Raw genomic sequence first — 11,801 nt, forward strand, 5'->3', positions numbered from 1 at the left:
ATATATATATATATATATATATATATATATATATATATATATATATATATATATATATATATATATATATATATATATATATATATATATATATATATATATATATATATATATATATATATATATATATATATATATATATATATATATGTGTGTGTGTATACATCAGTTAAACCATTTTTGCATTATAAATACCACAAGCCACATATATATACCTGAGTTTTGTGTGTAAATATTTGAATCACTTTCATCACAACTGAAGTAATCTTCACTATTGGCAGCTAAAAAACAATACCCTATTTGATAAAAAAATTAAAAAGGCCAGTTTCGCTTAACTTTAAGACCAGCAATATTATCTCTACCATCGTTATCAGGAAGAGCTTTCTCTGCAACTAATTTTTTTTTCCGTGGTCTGTATTTCTTCTTTGGTGTGGATGGGACTTTGAAAACTCTCTGTCCTAAGGAAATAAAATAAACGATAATAATTTTATTTCAAAATTCCAAGTAATGTTTATTTTAGATAAAAACAACAAATTAACCTGTCCGAGAGTCTCGTTTGAATTCTATAAACCGTGTTTTTTTTTGTTTTGGTTTCACAGGGCGTGAAAGCAATTTTTTGAGTGCACAATCTAAAGATAAAAAATATATCAATTTTTAACATAATACTCAAATTTGTTTTAGAATTTGTGTTCCTTTCATACCTTGCATAGGGAACAAACTAATCTTCAGGGATCATTATTGTTCCAAGAAAAATTTAGGCAGGTTTTGTTCAAGCAGCTCTTATTAATAATGAGAAAATATATACAGTATAATATAATGTTATTTTGTTTAGGGTAAAATATCTTACCAATATCACTCATACCATAAGCAACTCATACATTATACTGCGAGCTTAAAAAATCTAAGTACCATAGACTTTCACTAAAAGGAGAATAAAATTACATATATATTATATATATATACACATCCCAGGACAAGCTTGTTTCGCCGTATCATGGCTCATCAGCTGGGCTAGTGTGGGATTTGACCCATGAACCTTTCGATTTGTAATTGATGGTATTGAAACCCATTACACCGACTAGGCCACAGGCACTACATGTCACCAGAGTGCTCAATGCCCCTAGGGACAGAGCTATGCGCAGTGCTAGGTAGTGAACGTGTTCTTAGCGAACACTCATGCTGACGATGCAGAGTAATCAATCCCTTTTTCAATAAAATATATATAAATATATATATTTGTATATTCATCAATAGGAATCAACAACTTTATTGTAGTATATACATCATGCAGTGACAATTTTGCAACAGAAATTACATGGTGACAATAAACAAGCAAGCATCAAAATTCTCATTACTAACACCAAAGTTCCTTATTTCAAGGCAATCAATCACAAAATATTGTAATTGAAGCTGTCCGAATTGCTCTTCACCGAGCTGTTTCTATTTACATATACTCGCTTGACTAAAATAATAACAACAAGACCCACAGCCCTAAAACTAATGCCTTACTCTTATAAAGCATATAAATTTTCTTGTTTCTATTATGTATAAGTCCTTGTTATTATATATAATTGTGTCATTTTGCCTAAGTCAACGTATTAAGCCTTCACCCCTTCCCCCCTAAACATCTAATCAACATTTGTGTTTAGCAAAATAAGATGAGTAGTAGTTAGATTAGATAGATGTGCATATTTTACATGGCTAGCCTCACAAATATCAAGGGATATATCCTGTCAATTATTTCAGTTAAAACCACTAAGCAACAGCAACAGTTGCCAGTATGAAAGACTAAAACTGGACTATAGCTAGCTAGCTAAACTGATATCACAGGACTCAGAGGTTTAAAAACTGTAGCTGGCTAAATACATCTAATGATGATAATGAATATCACAGCAGCATGTCATGCTGAGGTTGCAGCCGCATCATTTTAGCAAGAAACACAAAAAGCTGCCTAGAGCTAGCTTGGTGGAGGGTGCCTTTTATTTTACCAGACAACAAAGCCGCCTGACAAAATCTATTTAGTTGGTTTCAATGCTTTAAACAGCCAGCCGTCTGTTATTTAGCTACGTTACTACTGTAATATCCCATTAGGTAGATTATACAAAGAAGCACTACAATTAAAGAAAAGTGCAGAAAAACACAAGAAAAAGTACAGCCCGCCATCTTTTATTTATCAGCTACGCAAATATTAGGAGCAGAGCTTTACACGGTGCTTGCAAGGCCGTAAAATAGTATGCTTATCATATTATTATCGACTTTCAGAATACTATCTATATCATATTATTTTTGGTGCGACTATGTTGCTGTGAAACATAATCAGTGCTGGAATGTTTTACACTTTTTGTTGTGTCGTACAAAAGAGGTGGAGAAATGTATATAAAGCTTGGAAGATCAATTATAAAAGAGCAATAACGATGGATTGTATTTATCTACTTATTTATTTTTTTATTTTATATACACCCTTTTCTAACCAACACAAAATTTTAACTGCTGGTGTTATTAGTTTCTCTATTTTTAAAGCTTAACTGTCGCTTTCTTGTTGTTTGTTGACTATCTACTAGAGGAGAACAACAAGAAATCCCGAATGTGTTTTTTGTTTCTGTTTTTTTATTTTTTTTATTTACTCACTAACTAGTTGTTGCTTTTCAGTTGATTTAATTTCTAAACGATATGAGCTTAATGTATCTAATAACATGTCAAAATATAGTTTTTATTGGCCTATAAGTGTTGCTGCCTGATTGATTTTCTTTTGTGGAATTTTGAATCAAATCGCAGTGTATTCAGAAAAGTTGTTATAATTTTTCGTTACACTTTTAAGCAGTTATGTCAGGTTGACAATGCACTTCCAGTTTACGCTGAAAGGACTAACAACCTTGCAATCACAGCTATCGACTTTTAATTTAATCCATAATAAAACTGCTGTTAGTTAAATATCATAGAAGCAAAGAATAAACAGCAATGAAATGTCCTTCCTACAGTCGTGAATAAAATGAATTGAACAAAGCAGTTTTTATCATTTTTTTAATAAGAATAAAAATGGTCATATGGTTAATACCTTTCAGCTGACATGTTGCAAAATCGCTACTTTTAGCACGCGTAGACCAGATGGATAGTTTTGCTAGTGACATTTCTTGGCGCTTTTAGCGAACGAAATACTTCACGTCGGGTCCAACGAAGGTCCTAAAATTTGAGAGCTATAGACGTGCCGAAGTCAGCAACAATTGGAACATTTCAAGAGTATGGATTTAACTAAATAACCTATGATCCGAAGTCCACTGTCCGCTGTCCGTTAAAGACATTGCGTGCTTCGACAGGTGAAAAATGCAGAACCTTAATGTAAAAATAGCCTATGCAATCACTTGTGGCGGCGTTGTTCATGATTGCGCATATGTCTGATTAAAATAATGTATAGGACCACGCATTTTCGACGAACTTTTTATGAGACATAAGGGCTGAAAGTGTTTTTTTTTTTTAACGTTATCAATTAAAAGATCCCATAACAGGTGGCTTGGCTTAACTCTGTGGCATTGATTAAACTTCAGCCCCAGGTGCTCCCTAGGTACTCAGGCGGGAGATGGCATTAGTTATTTCACCACTTTTAATTCAGTTACTGACGTCGAACGAATCTATTACAGTCAAAACATACACATATTTCTGGCGTATTATTATAATAGACTAGATGATTGGCCTATGCAAATACACAGTTGATTATCTTCAATATTAAAGAAGACAGTAGAAGACAATTGAAGACAATTTTAGCAATAGACCTATTTCCATATCCATATGGTTCCACGAAATATGCATGCGAAAATGCAGAATAACATGAAAATGAGATAAATTATGAGCAAATTTCGGGATGTTGGTTACTTACATTCAAGTTTAAAGAATGTATCAACAAAATGTTGCCTTTATAGCTTTTAACTTACAGTTTCACATAATTGTAGTTAACACAGTTTTAAAGAGGGTGTTGCTAGTGGCGGTATGACAAAAATATTGCAGATTTTAAAGGCGTATCTTTTGGTATATGTAGCTAGCTAGGCCTCTCTAAAACCTAGCCACGTTTTTAAAATGATGTGAATACATTTTTATTTTACTGTTTTCAAGTAAATTTAAAACTACAGCTCAATATAAAGGTTAACTAACGCTCAGTGGTACTTTGTATTACACTGATCATTTAAAAAATTAAAATTAGCTTGCTGGTGGCCAAAGTAGCCAGCAGCTAAAAGCTACAACCCTGGAAAAACATATTGTGAATATCATTTTAAGCTCTCCATTCCCCAAAAATCAATATTGAATATGTTTGACTGATGCTAACAGAAGTACTCCAGAAACCTAGAGTACTAAAGAAAAGTGACATTGACTTCGGGGGAAAGGGGAGGGGGCAGTAAAAGAGATTTCAACATCAAGAATAATGGAAAGGCTGGATTTTGTTATAGCATTTTCACAAGTATTTTTTCCAGGGTTGTTGCTTATAGTCATTTTTCAACATTTGTTGCATAAAATGGTATTTAAAATTACTATTTTCAAACTATTGGCTGTTATGTTTATGAAACTGTCACACTCCTTCTGTCACTACTCTCTCTCTTACTGACTGTCAATAGTCGTACATTTGTATCAAGGATTGTGATGGTTAACTTTAATACTTACATTTTTGTAAGTAATATGAAATGATAGAGCACAGAGCTTATCAAAAATCTTCATGTTTAGAAAAAAGAAAGTCTTTTTTTGAATGGCACCTTATTTTTTTTAGGTTTTTATCCAAAACAAGAAAAATGAAATAATATACTTTTTCTTATAAGAATCTCTGGATTTCAGATATAAACCTGCTTAATTTTTTTCAAAATCTCAGTCTTAATGTTCTTAAAAACCAGGTCCTTATGTAATTTGTTTTCTTGCTTACATGAATGCAGAATTGTTCAAATTGTTTATTTACAGAAAATAAACTGGATGAAATTTTTCCAAAGTGTTGATTTGTAAAAATATAAAAACCAAATATTTCACATTATTTTCACTTATTAAAGTTAAAGTTCAAGATGACAAGCATTTTGTGGACAAAATTTTACGGAAAATTTATTTTCTAGACAGTTACCTCAGTAACTATGTGTTTTTTTCAAACAATTTTTAAATTGTTTTGTGAAGTGATCCTCTCAAGGAAAAATTGGTTTTTAAGAATTTCCTTTTGTTAACCCTAACCTTATTTTTGGAATTGTGAATAAATTGTTTTAACTAAATATAATCTGCTATATAGGCTTAAAATGTGACACAAATAAGCAAGAACATTCCAAAGAAAGTTTAAGTCTAACTTGCCTCACAAACTCAAATTAGTATCTAATTCTGAAATCACAAATGTGTAAAATGTGAGTTATAAATACTTCCAAAGCTACCCTCCCTTGGAAAAAATAAACGAAGTAAGGCACACACAAGGTCAACTCAACTACTATTTTAAAACCACAGTTAGTAAGCCTGGCTAATGTTATTTTCACAGATGTTGTTTAAAAAATAAGGTACACTCAAGAACTGGAGACACAGGATATATACTAGCAACAGCACTAATTTTGGCAAGCAGCTTGAAATTTCACGTTTGTTTGAAACAAGTCAGCCAGCCAACTAGCTAGCTACTCATATCATATTCAAAGCTAACTAATACCTAGTTCATTTAACACCAAAAATAAACAAAAGCATTGGAACGGCCCAATGATACATGCTATTACCCCATATTATCACCAAATGTCAATAACAATCTGTATGACAAATAAATTTTGCAAATATTGCAAGTAAACAAACCATATCTGCACTACTTCGCTGCAAACTAAAAATTTGCTCATAGCTAATCTCGTTTTCATGTTATTCGGTATTTTGGTATGTATATTCCGCGGAACGAAAATGGATATGGAAATAGGTCTATTGTAACAAATTGTAGCAAATCTAAAAGACTGGAACATTTAATTACTATTTACAACTTTTCTTTAGCTTAATAACGCTTTTTTCAGAATTTTGAATGCTTTGGTCTTGTCTCATCTCTGAGCTTATTTTTTATATTTAGCATCTAATTTTCTTATTCAGGGCTGCCTTTTAGATAAGCGGGGTTCTTAAATAAACATTGCTCTCCGTAGTTCAAGAAATAATAATTGCATGAATGTTTATTATAGTTAATGAAGTAATTTGCTATTAACCCGAACATAAACAATTAATTTTAGAAAAAGAAAATCACTCACATTAATTAAAAACAAAAATAGATCAAAACTTCATTGTTTTTAAAGGAACAAACCACAAAATACAATTAGAATCACCTGTCTTGTTAATTACTATTGCCGGCTAGTTTCTGTTTTCGGTGAAGTTTAGCAACAGTTCAGAGAACTGCGTCTTAAAACACAAACCGCCTAAAAATTCTCGTCGAAATATAATACAGTCAAACCATATTTGAACATGCTTTTAGACCTCACAATGTTTGCGGCTGTTCTACTGGATATTGGTGAGAAAACCCTCTCTTATTGTAAATGGAATTTAAGGAGGGACGGTGGGTACGACATATATGATTGTTTCACTTACGAACCCGGCCATCAAGTGCCGTTATGGAAAAGAATGCTGTCGTGACCCAAAGCATAAATTAAATTAATTTATAAACTTATTCGCTCTGTTTAATCGCTCAGAACTTTATCAATCTACTATCTATTGTTTTGTTAGTTAAGTCGCTTAGCAACAGTGAACAAATAGCAGTAATTGACAGGAAACAATAATTATATAAATTTATAAATCTGAACAAAGTTTTCTGACACAATGAGCAGGTAGTCCAATCCTATTCTTACTTTTATTTTCAATTTCATTTGTTTTTGTTTTGTTTTTTCCCTCCGTCGTGGGCGTATATTATAATTATTGCGAAAGTCAATCGAAGTTTGTGTAAATTAGGCCTATTCTTTAAGAATAAGCGAAAAGTCACAATTTGTTAAGGATAATCAAGAAGTGATTTCAAAATCCCGAATAATGCATATTTTATAATAAACAACCTTGAGTTCACTTTTCAGGAAATGAAAGGAAGAGAGGAGAGAAGTTTTAACGCTAATTTTTTATCCGATTGGCCATGTACATCTCAATTAAAACAAATAACTTGCCGAAGTGCATTCATGGTCAGTATGTTATTATGTTAAATGATGTCCGGTAACGTAAATTACGTAGCAATTACAGTAATGAGTTGACATAAAATATTACTGAATATATGAAATGTGGAATTCTGGTTGTTTTAGTTGAGCTTATGTATAAAAGAATTTATAAATGTACGAAAGATAAAAGAAAAGATGAAAGCTTCAGTTTTTGAGTTGTCAATTTTGGTAGGTCCTCTTTTTGTTAAAAGAAATAAGAAATACCGGAATTACTTTAGCGAGGGGATTTTTCGGGGTTTCTTTTGTTTTTATGCTTCTCGTACTATATAGCTAATATATTTCTATTCTTAAACCGTCAGAGGTGTTTTTATTCTGTCTACATGTTCTGCCTGAATTTTGATTATATTTTTTTTCCTTTTCGAGTATGTTCATATGTTACGGTAGATTACATATATTTACGACACGACGTCATTGTGCCTAATTCGTTTTTTTTTTTATTTGGTCATTTCAATCTTGATTGTCTCTTTGTGCTCGATTGTACCTTTTATTTTCTAAAGAAAAAAGTACATAGACAAAGTTATATAAGTTAGCTATAAGTTATATAGAAAAAATCGTTAACAAATAGGAAAAAAGGTGCTGGGGTCGCTGTTTTCGCGAAATTTTCGCCCATCTGGGGATTTTTCGCCAGAATACACCTCTACTGAATTAGTTTTCATTGACATAGATTCATACAGCAAACAAACAACCTGTTAAATCAGGGTTTTTATTTTGTGCTAATTAAACTCTGCTTGGAACTAAGGCTAGAAGGCTAATAAACAAGTCAAAAATTAAATCAAATTAATACCACAAAAACAGCATTTTCACATGTTGAATTACTTTTGAGATTTATACACACCTCAATTTATGCTTTATTACAAGCTCGTGAGCTTGTTACAAGCTCGTGAGCTTGTATTAAAACGCAAATGTGTCCTACAAGAATGGAAATTTTTGCCTCTCTGAGCACCGACACGGGAGTCGTCGTGTGTTCGAATCTCATCTTGGTAACTATTTTTACTTTTTTTTTCTTTTTTCTTTTTTAAAAAGATAAGACAAGTGTTCAAAACACTTGTTTAACTAACTAGTACATAGAGGTGTTTCCACCAAACTTTTTAAAGTGAATGTAGGCAGAATTAACTGAATTAATGAATTTCGCAAATTTTGGGGTTTGTGGGTTTGTGGTCTTTCTTCTTCCTGTCAGTCGGTTCACCCAAGACGGACCCATCGAAAATTAAAAGTTCGAGGAATTTTCCGTTCAGGAAGGTCTCACAAATCAATTTTGAAAAATAAGTGTGTAACAAATATTATTGCGTATCTGAATAGTAAAATATGTCGTGTCTAACTTCGTAACAAAAATCCCAATTTGATAGACAGCTTTTTGTAAACTTTATTCGCGAGGTTGTTTGCGTATATCATACGTCTTGTTATAATCTTAAAGTCAAATATCAAAATAATGAAATCATAAAAAACATGTTATTCGTAAAACGTGTCAAAAAAATTCTTGAAAATTACAAAAATAATTTGAATGACTTTCGTTAAGTCTTCCTCGCCGGTGGGGAAAAAGTACTCTTTTTGAACACAACCCTATACTATGTTTCTGACTTTCACAAAACACCACAGCAAAAGATTTACTGCATATAAAAAAAATTTCAAAAAGGTTTTCTGAGTTTCTGCTATTTAACTCTGAAATTATATCTTCTATCACGAAAACGATATTTATAATTTCTATCATATAAATAATATATCGAACTTTAAAGGTTTTTAGCACCAACGCGAAGCCTTTGAAGTGTCTACACTAGCTAGTGTCGAAGTAAGTGTTTTAAAACACGACTTTTGACTTACAATTTGAATTTTTACTTCCTGTCTACTACAAATTAGTAATAATTATCAACCGGGAAAAAATTAACAAATCTTACCAAACCTCTCATTTTAGTATCTTTCTTCATGTAAAGTACTCGCAATTAAAAGGCTTACGTAAGAATCCGATGTATTCTTTGCGAATGGCTACATTTTAGATAAAAAAATATTGAGCATTCAAGGCTAAGCTTGAAAAAAATTATTGCGCATAACATACAGTCCGATGCCGCAATTTTGTTCTATAAACAGATTTAATACTTTGTACAGGACTACACAACTTCCTATGTAACTTGGTTAGCAAGTAAACTACTTTGCTGATAAAGATCCTGTTTACCGGATAATTTTTAAAGCCACTCTACATGAACCATTTTAAACTCGTCTCTTTTCTTATGATCTTAAATGCGGATACGTCAGGTAGCGGCCAAGATCGGACCAGACGTGTTATTCAGCTCCGTATGAGCAGTTTGAACGTTTAAATTTTCAAGTATTGAATTACTATTAAGCTGTTCCTTAAAACCCATTGTAAGGGTTTTCGGTAGTGTGTGATTGTTCTCACAGTAAAAATTGTATTTCGGTATTTTTTAGGTATTTCTTATAAATCAGTGGCTTGTGGATAGCATAACTTTTGTAGTACCTCCAGAAAAATTTCTCAAACACAGAGCAAAGATGTCATTGGATTGTCATAAAAAGTACAGATCTTTCAAAGGAGGTATTGAATTTTTATTATTTAAAAAGTCAAAAGTTCGTCCTTGTGAATTCACTTAGTACAAAATTTTTGCATACGCTTGTGATATTTTGACTGGACGGCTTTATAGTCCTGTCTAGGTTGCCAACGTGATTTTGGTTACTTTCTTGTCCATCAAAAGACGTTTTTCTGAAGTCCAAACTAGTTTGTTAGAGGTCTTGTTGTAATGTTTTTGCATTTTGTGTTTTTTTAGACGCTGGTAAAAAATACTGTAAATTTTTTTATTCATACGCTGGTCTTTGCTGGCCACCAATTGAAGTTAATACCAATGTAACACTGGAATGCGACCAAGTCTTCTTCAGTGGTGAGTATTTTAAAGTTATAACTTTTAACACTTTCTTTAAGCCAGGGACTCTTTTGTTTTGTGTTACTGTCTTGTCAAAAGCAAATAGATTCAGAAAATACTTGCCTTTAATACTGGCCTCTGTAAATACCTTCCTCGCCGTGTAAAAAGAAACTCAAGTTTGGTTTTACTGACGTTTTTACTGACGTCGCTTTGAAAAACAGCTTGCTTGTGATTACTTGTCGTTGCCACATCAAAAACGTAAGGTGTGGGAAGAAAGCTAATACTCACGGTTGTACTCACGGTTGTACTCACGGTTGTACTCACGGTTGTACTCACGGTTGTACTCACGGTTATCCATTTTAGGTCAAATAACAAGAAATTGCTTTCTAAATAAGAATGTATCAGACGATACCATTTACACTGGAAAATGGCAAAAGTTTTCAGAAAGGCAATACCATCAACGCTGTATAAGGAGACCAATTGAAGTTGTTAAGAAATATTTTGAGAATTATGCTTTAGAGAATAAATTAACCACAAGAGAAGTAAGTGTTTTAATATGGTTAGTGTGACCAATTCAAATTTATTGAAAGTCTTAAAAGAATGTCCGTAGCCAAGATTTTCAAAATAATGTACGAAAAACCGTAATTTTCTGATGCCCTTTTGAAAGACAACCCGCGAAATATTGTATTTCTAATTGTATGTGCAGATTCTCGATGCATCAAACAAACTACGGGAACATTATATGCGCATCACAGAAATGCAGTACTGTATGTTCTATATAGGAATAACATTATGTACGATCAGTCTCTGTGTTCTGGCGTGGTTATAGTAAGTATTATGTTGCTTGTAAAATAAAAGCCCTGTTGGGAAGTACTCTGGAGCACCGAATGAGCCTAGATAGGGGTAGGGTGGTAATAAATGGTAGGGGGTAGAGAATGTATCCAAAATAAGAAAATGGAAGTGGGAACAAATGTGAGGGTGGAGATAGAAATTTAGTCGGAGTAAAGTGGTAAATTCTAGATATATGGTGACTTGAATTTTCCCCGACTTTAATTTTCTCTATCCTAAACACCGGCGTCTATTTTCCCATATGACGTATTTTGTCTACTTTTCTGTATCACATTTCTGTTCTGCAATAAAGCACATTTCTATTTTTATTTTATTTTGTTATTTTTTTACCTCTTCAAAAATGAAAAGAATAGAATTACTTTCTCACAACGACTAGGCAGACTCACTCTTTGCGCTGGACAAAGTACCCAGTTAGAAATTGTGGCATTCTTCGCATGATAGAGATATTACTATAACCTTCCTTTATTTTGTTGTTATAGTCCATGGACAGATATTCGAATCAACATACACCGACATGTCATATTTGCTTTTTTGTGCAATTACGTTATTATTGTTGCCTACCATCTTTACCTGGATTCTTCGCGTTCCCAAAACCAATTAAGGGAGGTAAAAAAATTGGTCCACGTTTTTTCTTTTTACACGAGCTTAAGATTACTTTACTACTAATAGCGGTACATGTTGAGCGATCCAACATATCCGATATATTTTATTAGAAATAGACAATTCAACTTCAGGAGATCCAAGAAATACAATGAAGATGAAAGTAGATGATCACTTTGAAATTATCAACAGCGATTCACTTTTCTGAATACTTTCCCTTGCAATAATTACTTGATTAAATCTGATTGGTCAAAATATTGTTTAAAATTGTTTATTCAGGTAACGTTGTATGAAATCGACATATTAAATTATTAAGCGATTTCATATGTTC

General features: G+C 32.4%; 3 protein-coding genes across 4 annotated transcripts in view; 2 read left to right on the forward strand and 1 right to left on the reverse strand.

Annotated features, from left to right (window-relative positions):
• The window catches only part of LOC130622758 (uncharacterized), a 32,976-nt gene extending 26,453 nt beyond the window's left edge, over window positions 1-6,523 (forward strand). The window contains exon 8 of the mRNA XM_057438256.1: window positions 6,437-6,523. The gene's annotated coding sequence lies outside the window, so the exon portion shown is untranslated. The remainder of the gene's footprint in view (window positions 1-6,436) is intronic.
• LOC130621304 (uncharacterized) lies at window positions 166-927 on the reverse strand. Its single transcript, XM_057436604.1, has 4 exons — window positions 848-927; window positions 540-629; window positions 363-458; window positions 166-281 (listed from the first exon to the last, which is right to left on the reverse strand). The coding sequence occupies exons 1-4, from the start codon at window positions 858-860 to the stop codon at window positions 166-168; spliced, it is 315 nt and encodes a 104-aa protein (XP_057292587.1). The 5' UTR covers window positions 861-927.
• A 91-nt stretch (window positions 6,524-6,614) lies between the features above and the next one.
• LOC130622756 (uncharacterized) lies at window positions 6,615-11,796 on the forward strand. 2 transcript variants are annotated; one of them, XM_057438253.1, is made up of 6 exons: window positions 6,615-7,325; window positions 9,576-9,699; window positions 9,929-10,039; window positions 10,385-10,563; window positions 10,804-10,849; window positions 11,350-11,420. In XM_057438253.1, the coding sequence occupies exons 1-5, from the start codon at window positions 7,293-7,295 to the stop codon at window positions 10,807-10,809; spliced, it is 453 nt and encodes a 150-aa protein (XP_057294236.1). In that variant the 5' UTR covers window positions 6,615-7,292; the 3' UTR covers window positions 10,810-10,849; window positions 11,350-11,420. The 2 variants fall into 2 exon arrangements, with proteins under 2 accessions (XP_057294236.1, XP_057294235.1); XM_057438252.1 differs by having other exon boundaries at window positions 6,616-7,325; window positions 10,728-10,849; window positions 11,350-11,796.
• The last annotated feature ends 5 nt before the right edge of the window (window positions 11,797-11,801 follow it).

Source organism: Hydractinia symbiolongicarpus, chromosome 12 (assembly GCF_029227915.1).
Source record: "Hydractinia symbiolongicarpus strain clone_291-10 chromosome 12, HSymV2.1, whole genome shotgun sequence".
NCBI lineage: Eukaryota > Metazoa > Cnidaria > Hydrozoa > Anthoathecata > Hydractiniidae > Hydractinia > Hydractinia symbiolongicarpus.